At 49.1% G+C, this 15,000-nt stretch overlaps 1 protein-coding gene across 1 annotated transcript in view; it reads left to right on the top strand.

Annotated features, from left to right (window-relative positions):
* The first annotated feature begins 2,879 nt into the window (after positions 1-2,879).
* bms1 (BMS1 ribosome biogenesis factor) overlaps positions 2,880-15,000 on the top strand; it is a 17,666-nt gene continuing 5,545 nt past the window's right edge. The window contains exons 1-17 of the mRNA XM_079261503.1: positions 2,880-2,967; positions 5,008-5,184; positions 5,270-5,460; positions 5,595-5,674; positions 6,014-6,202; positions 6,277-6,419; positions 6,542-6,663; positions 7,850-8,043; positions 8,958-9,100; positions 10,206-10,684; positions 12,022-12,123; positions 12,364-12,515; positions 13,058-13,139; positions 13,288-13,409; positions 13,809-13,967; positions 14,056-14,244; positions 14,312-14,492. Coding sequence (XP_079117629.1) covers positions 5,009-5,184; positions 5,270-5,460; positions 5,595-5,674; positions 6,014-6,202; positions 6,277-6,419; positions 6,542-6,663; positions 7,850-8,043; positions 8,958-9,100; positions 10,206-10,684; positions 12,022-12,123; positions 12,364-12,515; positions 13,058-13,139; positions 13,288-13,409; positions 13,809-13,967; positions 14,056-14,244; positions 14,312-14,492 — 2,704 coding nt within the window. The 5' untranslated portion in view covers positions 2,880-2,967; position 5,008. The remainder of the gene's footprint in view (positions 2,968-5,007; positions 5,185-5,269; positions 5,461-5,594; positions 5,675-6,013; positions 6,203-6,276; positions 6,420-6,541; positions 6,664-7,849; positions 8,044-8,957; positions 9,101-10,205; positions 10,685-12,021; positions 12,124-12,363; positions 12,516-13,057; positions 13,140-13,287; positions 13,410-13,808; positions 13,968-14,055; positions 14,245-14,311; positions 14,493-15,000) is intronic.

Genomic DNA, 15,000 nt, shown 5'->3' with positions numbered 1-15,000 from the left:
CCTGCTGATTCCTGCTGATATCTGATGATCCCTGCTGATTCCTGCTGATCTCTGCTGATCTCTGCTGATCCATGTTGATTCTTGCTGATCGCTGCTTATCCCTGCTTATTCCGGCTGATATCTGTTGATTTCTGCTGATCTCTGCTGATTCCTGCTCTTCATCTATCTGCAGATTCACTTCATCAGCTTTTGCTTATACTTCTGACAGAAAGTTGTGTTTCTGCTTTTCCTCCGGCTCTCTGCCAGTCAGGAGCTTGGATACATGCCAGATGCTTTGAAACAGATGATTATAAATTAGGATGAAGGTGAAAATGGATCATCCAAAAGACAACGAGCTCTTGATGTTTAAGAGAGGAAGTTCAAAGGCAGCTGGAGGTTTATGGACTCTTCATAACATCCTGCAAATGATGACGACAATGATGATGACGACAGTGACGGTAATTATTCTGCTCACATTTGGCTTTAAAGGACTGGATTCAGGTAAGATGCGTCACAAGAATAAACTAATCTCATCCGGTACCTCCTCCACTGCTACTAGAACATTTTCTGTCCCTGTGTCTTTTGTCATGAAGTGTTGAAGCTCAGCTTCCAGATCAGGAAGGTCAGCAGTTTACTGGCACCATCAAGTGGTGAACTGGTTCCACTACAACTTTGAAAACAGAAAAATCCTTCTAGTCATTCTGAGTGAGGGGAATAATGATGAAGTGTCTCTAAAACCTGAATATGAGCTGTATCATGTTCAGAGGAAGAACTCAAAAAGCCTTTCAGGACCTGAAACAGCTTCGACATCAACAGAAAAGCCTTCTGATTTTACTGTTTGGCAGTTTTATTTTGTTTGTTTTTTACGTTAAAAGCAGTCGAACGTCTACATGTTCTGCACATCCTGGTAGAAATGCTCAGTTACGAATCAGCTGTGCTTTTCTGTGACCCTTCTTCTGAGAAAAAAAGTGTTTTTTCTCAGGTTTTTATGCGATTATTTGATGGGAAAGTCATGTTTTGTGTTTGTAAACCAAGTTTCTCATCAGGTTCAACAAACAAATGACTTGACTTGAAACTCTTTCTTTCTTTTTTTTTTCTCCTGAACGTTTCCAGAGGATCTTGGCTTCCTGGGAATTCTCTACACTGAGGATACCAGTGTGGTGTCTCACTCTAAAGAATAATGCACCTGATGAAGGGGAGCTGGGCTTTTTCAACCAATTTTTGGTGTTTCGACTATCTGTTATTGTCATTGCAGCAGTATAATCAGAATCAGAAAACTTTATTGTCATTGTCTGTGAATACAATTCACAGACTAGGAACCTGCTTCTGTGATAATGTGCAACATAAAATCACTGTAAAAGTAGAAATACAGATATTTTATAAATAAGGTGAGGGTATGCAAAAGAATATATAATAAAAAGTAAAATAATCCTGTACATATACAGATATGAACATCCAAACAACCGTGCAGATTGGCAGTGTAATAGATGAAGTGATGTGACATTTAAGTGACTGATGTTGTAAAGTCTCCAGTTTAGTACAGGTATTATGAGTGTTCATGAGTCCGATGGCAGAGGGAAAGAAACTGTTCTTATGGCGAGAGGTTCTGCTCTGAATGGACCGTAGCCTTCTCCCAGAGGGAAGTAGCTCCAATAGTCCATGTCCAGTGTGAGAAGAGTCAGCTGCTATCCGGCCTGCTCATCCCCGAGTCCTGGAGGCGTACAGGTCCTGGAGAGATGGGAGGCTGCAGCTGATCACCTTTTCAGCAGAGCACACAATGCATTGCTGTATGAGGTCTGTATGAGGTCATATGTCACCGTGAAGCAGCCTTGGCTGATTTGAGTCACCTCTGCGTTCACCAACAGGACTACCTGCTACCTGGAGTCATGTTTGACTCACCTGAAATCTGAGAAAAACACAGAAGATCCACCTGCTACTGAATCTCAATTCTTTTCATGTATGAGTATATTCATAAGAAAATTATTGTGCTTTATTATTTGTTCAGTGAACCTTTGAATGCTTTTTGTTGTTTTGGAGTCAGAGAGAAAAAAACAGCATTAAACTGTGTTTTAGTATCCAGCTGACAGATTTAAGTTCAGCCTTGTACAGAAAAGAAATTCCTACAAAAATAAGATGAATGACTAACCTTGTGCTGTTGTCGTAGTTTAACCTGATGATCTGATGATAATATAGATATATGTACATATGTCTATGAACCTGTCTCTCACTAGTCTGTGTGCCAGTACTGGTTTATAACTCTTCCTCCATGAAATCGAAAAGCAGAAGTTATGTCACTATGAGTAAAATATACTGATGGATTTTTGGGGTAATCTTCACTTTTTCTGAAACAGTGTTTTTCTGTGCTATTTTTTTTTTTTTTTTTTTACCCTGTTTATAAATAAATGGCTAATAATTGAGAATATACCCAGTTCTTGAGGGTCCACTACACCACTGCTAATAATCCACTAAAAGGCCTGGTGTTTGGAGAAGCCTGATTATTATTATTATTATTATTTTATTTTATTTTATTTATTTATTTTATTATAAGATGTACATTCATGTGTTTATTCTTACTTTATTTGGTGATCGTAGTTGTTCTGACATTTTGTTTTTAGGATTCATTGTCAGTATTTGTCATGCTGGTTGTGTTGAACTGCTCTCCAAAGATAAATGAACTTCTGTTTTCATTCATTTACAAGTAAATACATAAATAAGATATCATGTAAAAAAATAAGAACAAAATTATGACAATAATCCAAAGGTCTGTATATTCAGTCTAGACCTGAAAACTTCTTCATCCCCCCTCGTGTTCCTTCTTCAGGAACCTGAAGCGGAGACGGAACCCTTCTCTGTTTGTTTCACTCGGACTGATAAAACTGTGACACAAGCAGGCGGAACACTTCCGGGTGAGAGCTCGCGCCGCACATGTGAGAAACGAAGAGAAGAAAACAGAAACGGAGTGGAGGAGAAGAAGGAGACCAGTTTCAGGTACTGGGACCAACATCAGGAGGAAACGGCTCGCGCCAGAGTTCTGGTCGGTTTCTGCGGTTCTGATGAAGTTTCTCTGAAGTTCTGACAGTTTCCACCCAGATGGACCTGAGAAGGTCCTGGATGGAATCTGTCAGGAATGATCAGATCAGCTGGATCCAAATCCATCCAGAACCGAACCTTTTCTGTGGGAAAAGCATGTCAGATGTTGGTGGTGGTGATGGTGGTGATGATGGTGATGGTGGTGATAGTCATGATGGTGGTGAGGATGGTGATAGTGGTGATGATGGTGGTGGTGGTGGTGGTGGTGGTGGTGATGATGGTGATGGTGGTGGTGGTGGTGGTGATGATGGTGATGGTGGTGAGGATGGTGATGGTGGTGGTGGTGATGATGGTGGTGGTGGTGGTGGTGGTGGTGATGGTGGTGGTGGTGGTGGTGATGATGGTGGTGGTGGTGATAGTCATGATGGTGGTGAGGATGGTGATAGTGGTGGTGGTGATGATGGTGGTGGTGGTGGTGATGGTGATGATGGTGGTGGTGATGATGGTGGTGGTGGTGATGATGGTGATGGTGGTGAGGATGGTGATGGTGGTGGTGGTGGTGGTGGTGGTGGTGATGATGGTGGTGGTGGTGGTGATGATGGTGGTGGTGGTGGTGATGATGGTGGTGGTGGTGATAGTCATGATGGTGGTGAGGATGGTGATAGTGGTGGTGGTGATGATGGTGGTGGTGGTGGTGATGGTGATGATGGTGGTGGTGATGATGGTGGTGGTGGTGGTGGTGGTGATGATGGTGATGGTGGTGAGGATGGTGATGGTGGTGGTGGTGGTGATGGTGGTGATGATGGTGGTGGTGGTGGTGATGATGGTGGTGGTGGTGATAGTCATGATGGTGGTGGTGAGGATGGTGATAGTGGTGGTGATGTACGATGATGGTGATAGTGGTGAGGATGGTGATAGTGGTGGTGGTGATGATGGTGGTGGTGGTGATGGTGGTGATGATGGTGATAGTGGTGGTGGTGATGATGGTGGTGGTGATGATGATGGTGGTGGTGAGGATGGTGATAGTGGTGGTGATGTACGATGATGGTGATAGTGGTGAGGATGGTGATAGTGGTGGTGGTGATGATGGTGGTGGTGGTGATGGTGATGATGGTGGTGGTGGTGAGGATGGTGATGATGGTGGTGGTGGTGAGGATGGTGATAGTGGTGGTGGTGATGATGGTGGTGGTAGTGGTGGTGATGATGGTGGTGGTGGTGATGATGGTGGTGGTAGTGGTGGTGATGATGGTGGTGGTGGTGATGATGGTGGTGGTGGTGATGGTGATGATGGTGGTGGTGGTGAGGATGGTGATGATGATGGTGGTGGTGGTGATAGTCATGATGGTGGTAGTGGTGATGATGGTGGTGGTGGTGATAGTCATGATGGTGGTGGTGGTGGTGATGGTGATAGTGGTGATGGTGGTGAGGATGGTGATAGTGGTGGTGATGTACGATGATGGTGATAGTGGTGATGATGATGGTGGTGGTGGTGATAGTCATGATGGTGGTGGTGGTGATGATGGTGATGGTGGTGAGGATGGTGATAGTGGTGGTGATAGTCATGATGATGGTGGTGGTGATGTACGATGATGGTGATAGTGGTGGTGATGGTGGTGGTGGTGGTGATGATGGTGATGGTGATGTACGATGATGGTGATAGTGGTGGTGATGTACGATGATGGTGATAGTGGTGGTGATGTACGATGATGGTGATAGTGGTGGTGGTGGTGAGGATGGTGGTGGTGGTGGTGGTGATGATGGTGGTGGTGGTGGTGAGGATGGTGGTGGTGATGATGGTGATGGTGGTGGTAGCGATGGTGATGATGGTGGTGGTCATGGTGATGGTGGTGGTGATGGTGCTAATGGTGATGGTGGTGGAGATGATGATGATCTTGGTGGTTGTAAGGGTTTATGGGTGACCAAGAAACCAGATCTTTGAGGTGTCTGAGCTGGCAGATGATGATGGATAATGGTTTGGACCGCGGTTCTGCTTGACAGGATGGAGAAGAAGATGGAGAAGAAGCAGAAGAAGCACCAGCAGAAGCACAGCGGGCCAAAAGCCCAGAAGAAGAAGCTGAAGAAACAGGAGGTGTCCGCAGAGGACGATGCACGGAAACGGAACCCCAAAGCTTTTGCAGTCCAGTCGGCGGTCCGCATGGCCAAGTCCTTCCACAGGTCGGTTCGGATCATGATGATGATGATGATGATGATGCTGCTCAGAGAATTCTTCTCTGACTGTGTTAATCTTCTTCTTCTTCAGGGCTCAGGACATAAAAGCCAAAAAACACCACATCCCCGTGGTGGACCGGACCCCACTAGAACCTCCTCCAGTTGTGGTCGTAGTAGTCGGACCCCCCAAGGTGGGAAAGAGCACCTTGATCCGCTGTCTGATCAAGAACTTCACACGGCAAAAGCTCAAGGAGATCTGCGGACCAGTCACCATCGTTTCTGGTGAGTCTTTACTGTTCTCGTGTTCTGACCCAGAACCTGCTTCAGGGACCCATACCTGATCTCCTCCTGGATACAGGAAACACAGAGGAGACCAGAAGACCCGAAGCAGGTTTTAACTGTCTGGTTTTCTGCAGGCAAGAAGCGCCGTCTGACCTTCATGGAGTGTAACAACGACATCAACACCATGATCGACCTCGCCAAAGTCGCAGACCTCGTAAGTTCACCTGAAAACACAAACAAGATTCAGGTTTCTCTGATTTTATCCTGCATGTTCCTCTGATGTTCCCCTTTTGTTCCTCTGATGTTATCCTGTATGTTCTTCTGTATGTCCCTCTGAATGTTCCTAAAAGTGATCCTCCTATGTTCCTCTGATGTTCCCCTGAACGTTCCTCTGAATGTTCCTCTGATGTTCCTGTAAATGTTCCCATACACGTTTATCTGAACGCTCCTCTGAGGAACCCATTCTCAGTGCTGAAGGTGTTAAGTCAGACGTGATGAATAAACCTGACCTGTTCTTCTGTCTGACTGAGGATGATGATGGTTCCGTCTCCAGGTCCTGATGCTGATCGATGCCAGCTTCGGCTTTGAGATGGAGACCTTTGAGTTTCTCAACATTTGCCAGGTCCATGGTTTCCCGCGCATCATGGGGGTCTTAACTCACCTGGATTCATTCAGGAACAACAAGACGCTGAGGAAGACCAAGAAGAAGCTCAAACATCGCTTCTGGACCGAGGTGTACCAGGTAAGCATGAGGATCTCCACAGCAGACTCCCCCACCAGGATGAAGGTTTTCACCATGTTGTGTTCAACTTGCAGGGGGCCAAGCTCTTCTACCTGTCAGGTATGGTGTACGGCGAGTATCAGAGCCAGGAGGTGAAGAACCTGGGCCGCTTCATCTCCGTCATGAAGTTTCGTCCTCTGGTGTGGCAGACGTCCCACCCCTACGTCCTGGCTGACCGGTGAGTGGAAAGAGGACAAACAGAACCATTTCCAGAAAGGTCCAGAAGGTTCTACGAGCCAACCAGAGATGTGTCCAGGTCTTCTTCTGATAGATATGTCCCTCCGTGTCTCTGTCCTGCAGTATGGAAGACTTGACAGACCCAGAAAAGGTCAGGACGGACCCCAAGTGTGACCGCACCGTGTCTCTGTACGGCTACCTGAGAGGGACACATTTAAAAAACAAAGGCCAGGTCCATATCCCAGGTACGTCCCTGTTCTCTGGTCTGCAGCCCACCAGCTCTACAAAGATCATCCAGTACCAGAGTCCTCATTGTGTCCTCATTGTGTCCTCATTGTGTCCTCATTATGTCCTCATTGTGTCCTCAGTGTGTCCTCATTGTGTCCTCATTATGTCCTCATTGTGTCCTCATTATGTCCTCATTGTGTCCTCATTGTGTCCTCAGTGTGTCCTCATTATGTCCTCATTGTGTCTTCATTGTGTCCTCATTATGTCCTCAATGTGTCCTCATTGTGTCTTCATTGTGTCCTCAATGTGTCTTCATTGTGTCCTCAATGTGTCTTCATTGTGTCCTCAGTGTGTCCTCATTATGTCCTCAGTGTGTCCTCATTATGTCTTCAATGTGTCCTCATTGTGTCCTAATTATGTCCTCATTGTGTCCTAATTATGTCCTTGTGTCTTCATTATGTCCTCACTGTGTCCGCATTATGTCCTTGTGTCTTCATTTTGTCCTCATTGTGTCCTCATTGTGTCTTCATCGTGTCCTCATCGTGTCCTCATTGTGTCCTAATTATGTCCTCATTGTGTCCTAATTATGTCCTTGTGTCTTCATTGTGTCTTCATTATGTCCTCATTGTGTCCTCATTATGTCCTTGTGTCTTGATTGTGTCTTCATTGTGTCCTCATTTTGTCCTCATTGTGTCCTCATTGTGTCTTCATTTTGTCCTCATTGTGTCTTCATTGTGTCCTCATCGTGTCCTCATTGTGTCTTCATTTTGTCCTCATTGTGTCCTCATCGTGTCCTCATTGTGTCTTCATTTTGTCCTCATTGTGTCTTCATTTTGTCCTCATTTTGTCTTCATTGTGTCCTCATCGTGTCCTCATTGTGTCTTCATTGTGTCCTCATCGTGTCCTCATTGTGTCTTCATTTTGTCCTCATTGTGTCCTCATCGTGTCCTCATTGTGTCCTCATCGTGTCCTCATTGTGTCTTCATTTTGTCCTCATTGTGTCCTCATTGTGTCTTCATTGTGTCTTCATTTTGTCTTCATTGTGTCCTCATTGTGTCTTCATTGTGTCCTCATTGTGTCCACATTATGTCCTCATTGTGTCTTTATTGTGTCCTCATCGTGTCCACATTGTGTCCTCATTATGTCCTCATTTTGTCATTGTGTCCTCATTGTGTCTTCATTGTGTTCTCATCTGGTCTGCAGGTGTAGGAGACTTCCAGGTAAATGATGTGGACTTCCTGCCAGACCCATGTCCCCTGCCAGATGCTCAGAAGAAGAGAGCGCTGAACGAGAAGGAGCGTCTCCTCTATGCTCCCATGGCGGGGGTGGGGGGCCTGGTGTACGATAAGGATGCTGTTTACATCGACCTGCCTGCCAACCACGTCTCCCAGCAGCAGGTACGTCTGAACTGGGACTCTTCCAGGTGCAACTGGGACTCTTCCAGATGCAACTGGGACTCTTCCAGGTGCAACTGGGACTCTTCCAGGTGCAACTGGACAGATGTAACTGGGACTTTTCCAGATGCAACTGGGACTCTTCCAGATGCAACTGGGACTCTTCCAGGTGCAACTGGACAGATGTAACTGGGACTTTTCCAGATGCAACTGGGACTCTTCCAGGTGCAACTGGGACTCTTCCAGGTGCAACTGGGACTCTTCCAGGTGCAACTGGGACTCTTCCAGATGCAACTGGGACTCTTCCAGGTGCAACTGGGACTCTTCCAGGTGCAACTGGGACTCTTCCAGATGCAACTGGGACTCTTCCAGGTGCAACTGGGACTCTTCCAGGTGCAACTGGGACTCTTCCAGATGCAACTGGGACTCTTCCAGATGCAACTGGGACTCTTCCAGATGAAACTGGGACTCTTCCAGGTGCAACTGGGACTCTTCCAGATGAAACTGGGACTCTTCCAGATGCAACTGGGACTCTTCCAGGTGCAACTGGGACTCTTCCAGGTGCAACTGGGACTCTTCCAGGTGCAACTGGGGCTCTTCCAGGTGCAACTGGGACTCTTCCAGATGCAACTGGGACTCTTCCAGATGCAACTGGACAGATGCAACTGGGACTCTTCCAGATGCAACTGGACAGATGTAACTGGGACTCTTCCAGATGCAACCGGGACTCTTCCAGATGCAACTGGGACTCTTCCAGATGCAACTGGGACTCTTCCAGATGCAACTGGACAGATGTAACTGGGACTTTTCCAGATGCAACTGGGACTCTTCCAGATGCAACTGGGACTCTTCCAGATGCAACTGGGACTCTTCCAGATGCAACTGGGACTCATGATGCCCTTCTGACCCTGTTAAAGGAGGAAGTCCGACCCACTACAGAACTGGTCCAGTCCCTCATTGACACTCATGCTACTCTGGATGCTAAGATGGCCGCCAGCAAGGTGTCTCTGTTTAGCGGCTCCGCCACCCTGGATCCTGCAGACATCAGCGATGAGACCAGGTGAGACCACTCAGGTGTGATCAAAGCATTAGTGAAACCTCGTTACAGCCGTTTGTGTGCATGAAAAAGGGTTTCCACGGTAACTGTCAGCCTGCTGATCAACCTTCATCAGTCTGAGCTCCTCTGTGAGACGTTCAGGTTCGTTCAGGAGGAAAGACATCAGAAATGACCTGAGAGGAGCAGCTGGGAAGGTCAGCAGGTCTTTCCAGACTATCTGGAGTCCGTCGTTCTGCAGAGACAAACAGCTGGTAGTCTTCCAGGACTGGACGTCCCAGCAGGTCCAGTCCAACGTCTACATCTCAGACTCTGCAGGTCTCAGTCAGCTGGTTAGATGTTAAAGTTCATGACAGACCAGTTAGAGAAGACTGAACCAGTACGGCTTGTTGGGAAACATGGCAGGATGGTTTAGTCTGCAGAGCTGCATCTGAACAAACCAGCAGACTTCTGGAACAATGTCCTCTGGACAGACCAGACCAGCGTGGACATGTTTGGTCCTTAAACGCCTCATAGCAGCCGTCAGCACGGTGGTGGAGGGATGATGATCTGGTCCCTGATGGACCATGAAGTCCTCCGAGTCGGATGTGAGTCCGTCTGTCTCACAGCTTTTCTGAAACGTCTCATGAAGCAGGACGAAGATCCCAAACACAGAGACAAGGTGCCGACACGATCCAGACCTGGTCCTGATTAAGTTGCTGATAAGCTCCGGTCGTCGAGGGCAACAGTCCTGCAGGTTTTCCATGTATCCCTGCTCCAACACACCTTACTCAAACTAATCAGTCATTGTGCAGAACTTCATCAGCTGTTGGATCCATTTACTGGAAGCCAGGTGTGTTGGAGCAGGGATACATGGAAACCCTGCAGGACAGCGGTCCTCGAGGACAGACTGTGGACCCACAAGAGAAAACATCATGTCCGTCTTTCCTTTCTGCAACTCGGTTCTCAGCAGGACCGAGGTTAGCTGCGTGCAGCAGAGCCGTGTCGTTAGACCAACATACATGATGCTTTTCCTCTTCTGATGATGCTTGTTGTGTTTTTTTCCTCCTGAAAGCAGCTTTAAAATGATTCCTGATGTTTTCCTCTCATCCTTCCTCCTTCTGCGTCTCAGAGATCCGGCAGGACGAGAGGAGGAACTGGTTTGGGATCCGGACACCCAACGAGAGCGTAGGAAGGTGGTCTTCACTGGAGAAGAGGAGGAAGAGGAGGATGTCAGCGGGACCAGTGACGATGAGGAGGACGATGGTGAACAGTGTGATCAGGCTGAGGATGAAGACGACGATGACTTGTCTACATTTCTCAAAGAGGAGAGAGCTAAAAGTGGCGCACCACCGAAGAAGAAACAGAGAGCTGAGGAGAGGAGAGGAGAGGAAGACGTGGTCGCCGAGGTTCCCACCTTCGCTGACAGTGAGGATGAGTTGGAGTTAAGTGAGGAAGAGGAGGAGGAGGAGGAGGCTGGGAGAGGAGACTCTGGAAACAGCTCTGCAGAGAGTAATGATGACGATGATGAAGACTGGGAAGATGAAGACCGTGAAGATGTGATGAAGAAAGATGACGCCGGAGAAGAGAGTGAGGAAGAGGATGAGGAAGGTGAGTCTGACCAGTTTGTTTTCAGGTTTAGTTTGTTGACGGCGATGAAGGAGCATCAGACCCGGAAGTCTGCTGCCTTCACTGTCAGCGGGACAAAAACGTCCCGTCACACGGCTCCTCGCTTTAATAGAAACATGTTTATATCGTCGGAGGCAACGCAGGCAGAGGCTGCAGCCTGCAGCACCGCCCTGCAGCCTGCAGCACCGCCCTGCAGCCTGCAGCACCGCCCTGCAGCCTGCAGCACCGCCCTGCAGCACCACCCTGCAGCCTGCAGCACCGCCCTGCAGCCTGCAGCACCGCCCTGCAGCACCACCCTGCAGCCTGCAGCACCGCCCTGCAGCCTGCAGCACCGCCCTGCAGCCTGCAGCACCACCCTGCAGCCTGCAGCACCGCCCTGCAGCACCGCCCTGCAGCACCGCCCTGCTGCCTGCAGCACCACCCTGCAGCCTGCAGCACCGCCCTGCAGCCTGCAGCACCGCCCTGCAGCACCACCCTGCAGCCTGCAGCACCACCCTGCAGCACCACCCTGCAGCCTGCAGCACCGCCCTGCAGCCTGCAGCACCGCCCTGCAGCCTGCAGCACCACCCTGCAGCCTGCAGCACCATGTAGCCTGCAGCACCGCCCTGCAGCCTGCAGCACCACCCTGCAGCCTGCAGCACCATGTAGCCTGCAGCACCGTCCTGCAGCCTGCAGCACCACCCTGCAGCCTGCAGCACCACCCTGCAGCCTGCAGCACCGCCCTGCAGCCTGCAGCACCGCCCTGCAGCACCGCCCTGCAGCCTGCAGCACCACCCTGCAGCCTGCAGCACCACCCTGCAGCCTGCAGCACCGCCCTGCAGCACCGCCCTGCAGCCTGCAGCACCATGTAGCCTGCAGCACCGTCCTGCAGCCTGCAGCACCACCCTGCAGCCTGCAGCACCACCCTGCAGCCTGCAGCACCGCCCTGCAGCCTGCAGCACCGCCCTGCAGCCTGCAGCACCGCCCTGCAGCCTGCAGCACCATGTAGCCTGCAGCACCACTTCCCTCTCTCCAGCCACATTTGCCAACTCTGCGGGGGGGATCCCGAGGCGTTCCCAGGCCAGCCGAGAGATATAATCCCTCCAGCGTGTCCTGGGTCTTCCCCGGGGTCTCCTCTCAGAGAAACTAGTGTCTCCTTAAATAAACCCTGCTCCATGTCATGAGGAAGATGATGTTAGGAAAGGTCCCAGCAGCTGCTTAACGTTGTATCACCTGCAGGACGCTGATATTTCCCGTTTTTCTCTCTGACCCTGAACCTGCTGAGACGAAACCTCTGAAGATCTCCATTGATTTTCTGCTTTTTTTTATTTTGTGTTCAGGAGCTCTCAGGTGGAAGGAGGGTCTCCATCAGAAAGCAGCAGAGGCGTTCCTACGGCAACAAGAAGCCGCTCCTAACCTGAGGAAACTGGTTTATGGTTCAGGTACACGCCGATTCTGGACTTCCTCTGTGACGTCCTGAATATTTTCCTGCTCAGAAAGTCAGAAACGTGAAGCTGGTGAATTCTTAACATGTTAATATTTATCCTGATATGTGTGTTGATGCATGTAAATACAGAGAAAGCATCTGTTACCGTAGCAACCAGGAAGAGCTGCATCCGGCTCCATGGATCTGGATGAAAGTGGACCAATGTTCCAGCTGTCTCTTCCTCTGTGTTCCGCAGTGGTGGAGGCAGATGATTCCGAGGATGAGGAGGAAGAACTGGGAGGACTGTTCCGGGTCAGCCGCCCTCAGAAGAGTAAAAAGTCTCAGTGGAACGCTGTGGACTGCTCCCGTTTTCTCCCAGACACCTCCCACAGCTGGGATACGGAGGAGGTAAGCTGCTTCCTGCTCCTCTGTCCTCACACTAATGTTCCAGCCGTTCCTGACTTCTCACGTTCCAAATGTTCTGGAAATCTTGGGTTCCACCTATTCACAACGTTCTCACATTCCAGGTTCTTGGTTTTCCTGACGTTCTTTTGTTCCAGACATTCCTGATGCTCTCTGCCTCCACCGCTTTCTAACGTTCTCAGGTTTCTGATGTTCCTAACCTTTTAGGTTCCACACATCCGTTAAGTTCCAGATGTTCCTGACGATCTGAGTCTCCACCCATTCAGGGTGTCCATTATGTTCTCAGGTTCTAGGCGTGTCAGACGTTCTCGTGTTTGACACCTGTTCCACACATCCCTCATGCTTCCAGGTTCCACCTACTCCTTATATTTTCAGCTTACACTTGTTCCAGACGTCCTCAGTTCCACGTGTTCCTGACGTTCTGGGTTCTGCATGTTCCACGTGTTCCTGACGTTCTGGGTTCTGCATGTTCCACGTGTTAGAGCCTGCAGAGAAAGTGCTGAGATGAAGCTGTTGTTGTCCTGCAGATGCTGGACTCCATCAGGGACTGCTTCGTGACGGGGAAGTGGGAGGGAGACCAGGATGCAGCCACGCTGCTGAAGGACGACGGTGAGAAGAACATCTGGTTCTAGATTCAGTGATGCAGGTTCTCCAGACGGAATCTGGACTGCTGACCTGGACTCTGGTCTGATCTCGGTTTTCTGTTGCTTTATGAGACGATGGAGAGAAACTTGTCGATTTGTCGTTCTTTCTCTAGAGGATGTTTATGGGGACTTTGAAGATCTGGAAACAGGAGAAGTCCACAGGAGTCAAACGGGACATCGGGGGGAGGAGGAGGAGGAGGAGGAGGAGCAGCAGCAGCAGGAGGAGGAGGAGGAGGTAGGAGAAACATCCCTGTGCTGAAACTGGTTCATGTCTGACAGAAGGGTCAGGTGGAGCAGACAGGAGAGGACGGCTTGTGAGTTTAGGGATTTCTGGAACATCTGTGTTCAGCAGATTTCATCCAAAAAAGTGTGTGTGTGTGTGTGTGTGTGTGTGTGTGTGTGTGTGTGTGTGTGTGTGTGTGTGTGTGTGTGATCCTCCATCAGGACATGGAGGGGAATGAAAACGATGACTGAAGGGAAAAGTTCCTAAACTTTCAGCCTTGCTTTTCTTTTTCTCCTTGTTGCATGTCTTTCTTCCCGGTTGTCATGGTAACCACGATGGCGTTGCTATGTTCAGCTCCATCATATGTCTACCGATTGTTCTGCTCTCTGTGGTCGGCAGGACAAGAAGCAGGATGAGGAGGTGGAGGTGAAGGCGGGCGACGAGGAGCTTCAGAAGAAGAAGCGTCTGGAGAAGAAACGCAGGCTGAAGGAGAGGTTCGACGCCGAGTACGACGACGGCGATGCAACGTACTTTGATGACCTGAAGGAGGAGATGCAGAAGCAGGCAGAGGTAAACTGTTTTACACCACACACTACTCTGTGTGTGTGTGTGTGTGTGTGTGTGTGGGAGTGTGTGATGACTGTGTGTTTGTCCTCAGCTGAACAGAGCGGAGTTTGAAGACATGGAGGATGAGATCCGAGTCCAGTACGAAGGCTTCCGGCCGGGAATGTACATCCGAGTAGAAATCTCCTCTCTGCCCTGTGAGTTTGTCGCCAGCTTCGACCCCCACTACCCCGTCATCCTCGGAGGTCTGGGCTCCAGCGAGGGGAATGTTGGCTACGTCCAGGTGTGTGCAGCGAAGTGCCGGAGCATCATTGTAAACACACAAGTCTAAAAGTCTGTGTTTGTGCCAGATGCGGCTGAAGAAGCACCGCTGGTACGATCGCATCCTGAAGACCAGGGACCCCCTCATCCTCTCCTTAGGCTGGCGGCGCTTCCAGACCATCCCCCTGTACCACATCGAGGATCACAACGGACGTCACCGCCTCCTCAAATACACACCTCAGCACATGCATTGTGGCGCCTCCATCTGGGGTAAGAGACGGTTCCTCGTTCCCCGACGGCTTTTTCATTCAGTATTCAGGCTGATAATCAGACTAGAACCTCCATGGGACCAACTCATCTGCAGTTCCTCCATGTTTTACTCATGCTCCAAGGTTAAAGGATGAAACCATGAGACAGAAGCAGCTCGGTGTGATGACGTCGTCAGGTGGTTTAGACACGGCCCTCAGCAAAACATAAACCTTTCATTTACCTTCAATCTGAAAGATCCTTTAGTCTTTCTGACCCAGTTTCCGACTGGTTTTAAGGGGTTAAAAACCTCCAGTTGGGTTTGCTGTGTTCCAGATGAGCTGCATTTTCAGCACTGCCACAAAAGGTGGCGCTGTAGTTATCAGGTTGCTCCAGACGTGCACAAGACCCTGTAAATGCAAAATGCAATATATGTGTGTATATATATATATATATATATATATATATATATATATATATATATATATATATATGTATGTATATATATATATATATATATATATATATATAT

This window comes from Telmatherina bonti, assembly GCF_933228915.1.
Source record: "Telmatherina bonti genome assembly, chromosome: 21".
Taxonomy (NCBI): domain Eukaryota; kingdom Metazoa; phylum Chordata; class Actinopteri; order Atheriniformes; family Telmatherinidae; genus Telmatherina; species Telmatherina bonti.
Note: the sequence above shows the minus strand (reverse complement) of the source record. Positions and strands in the feature narration are given on the sequence as shown.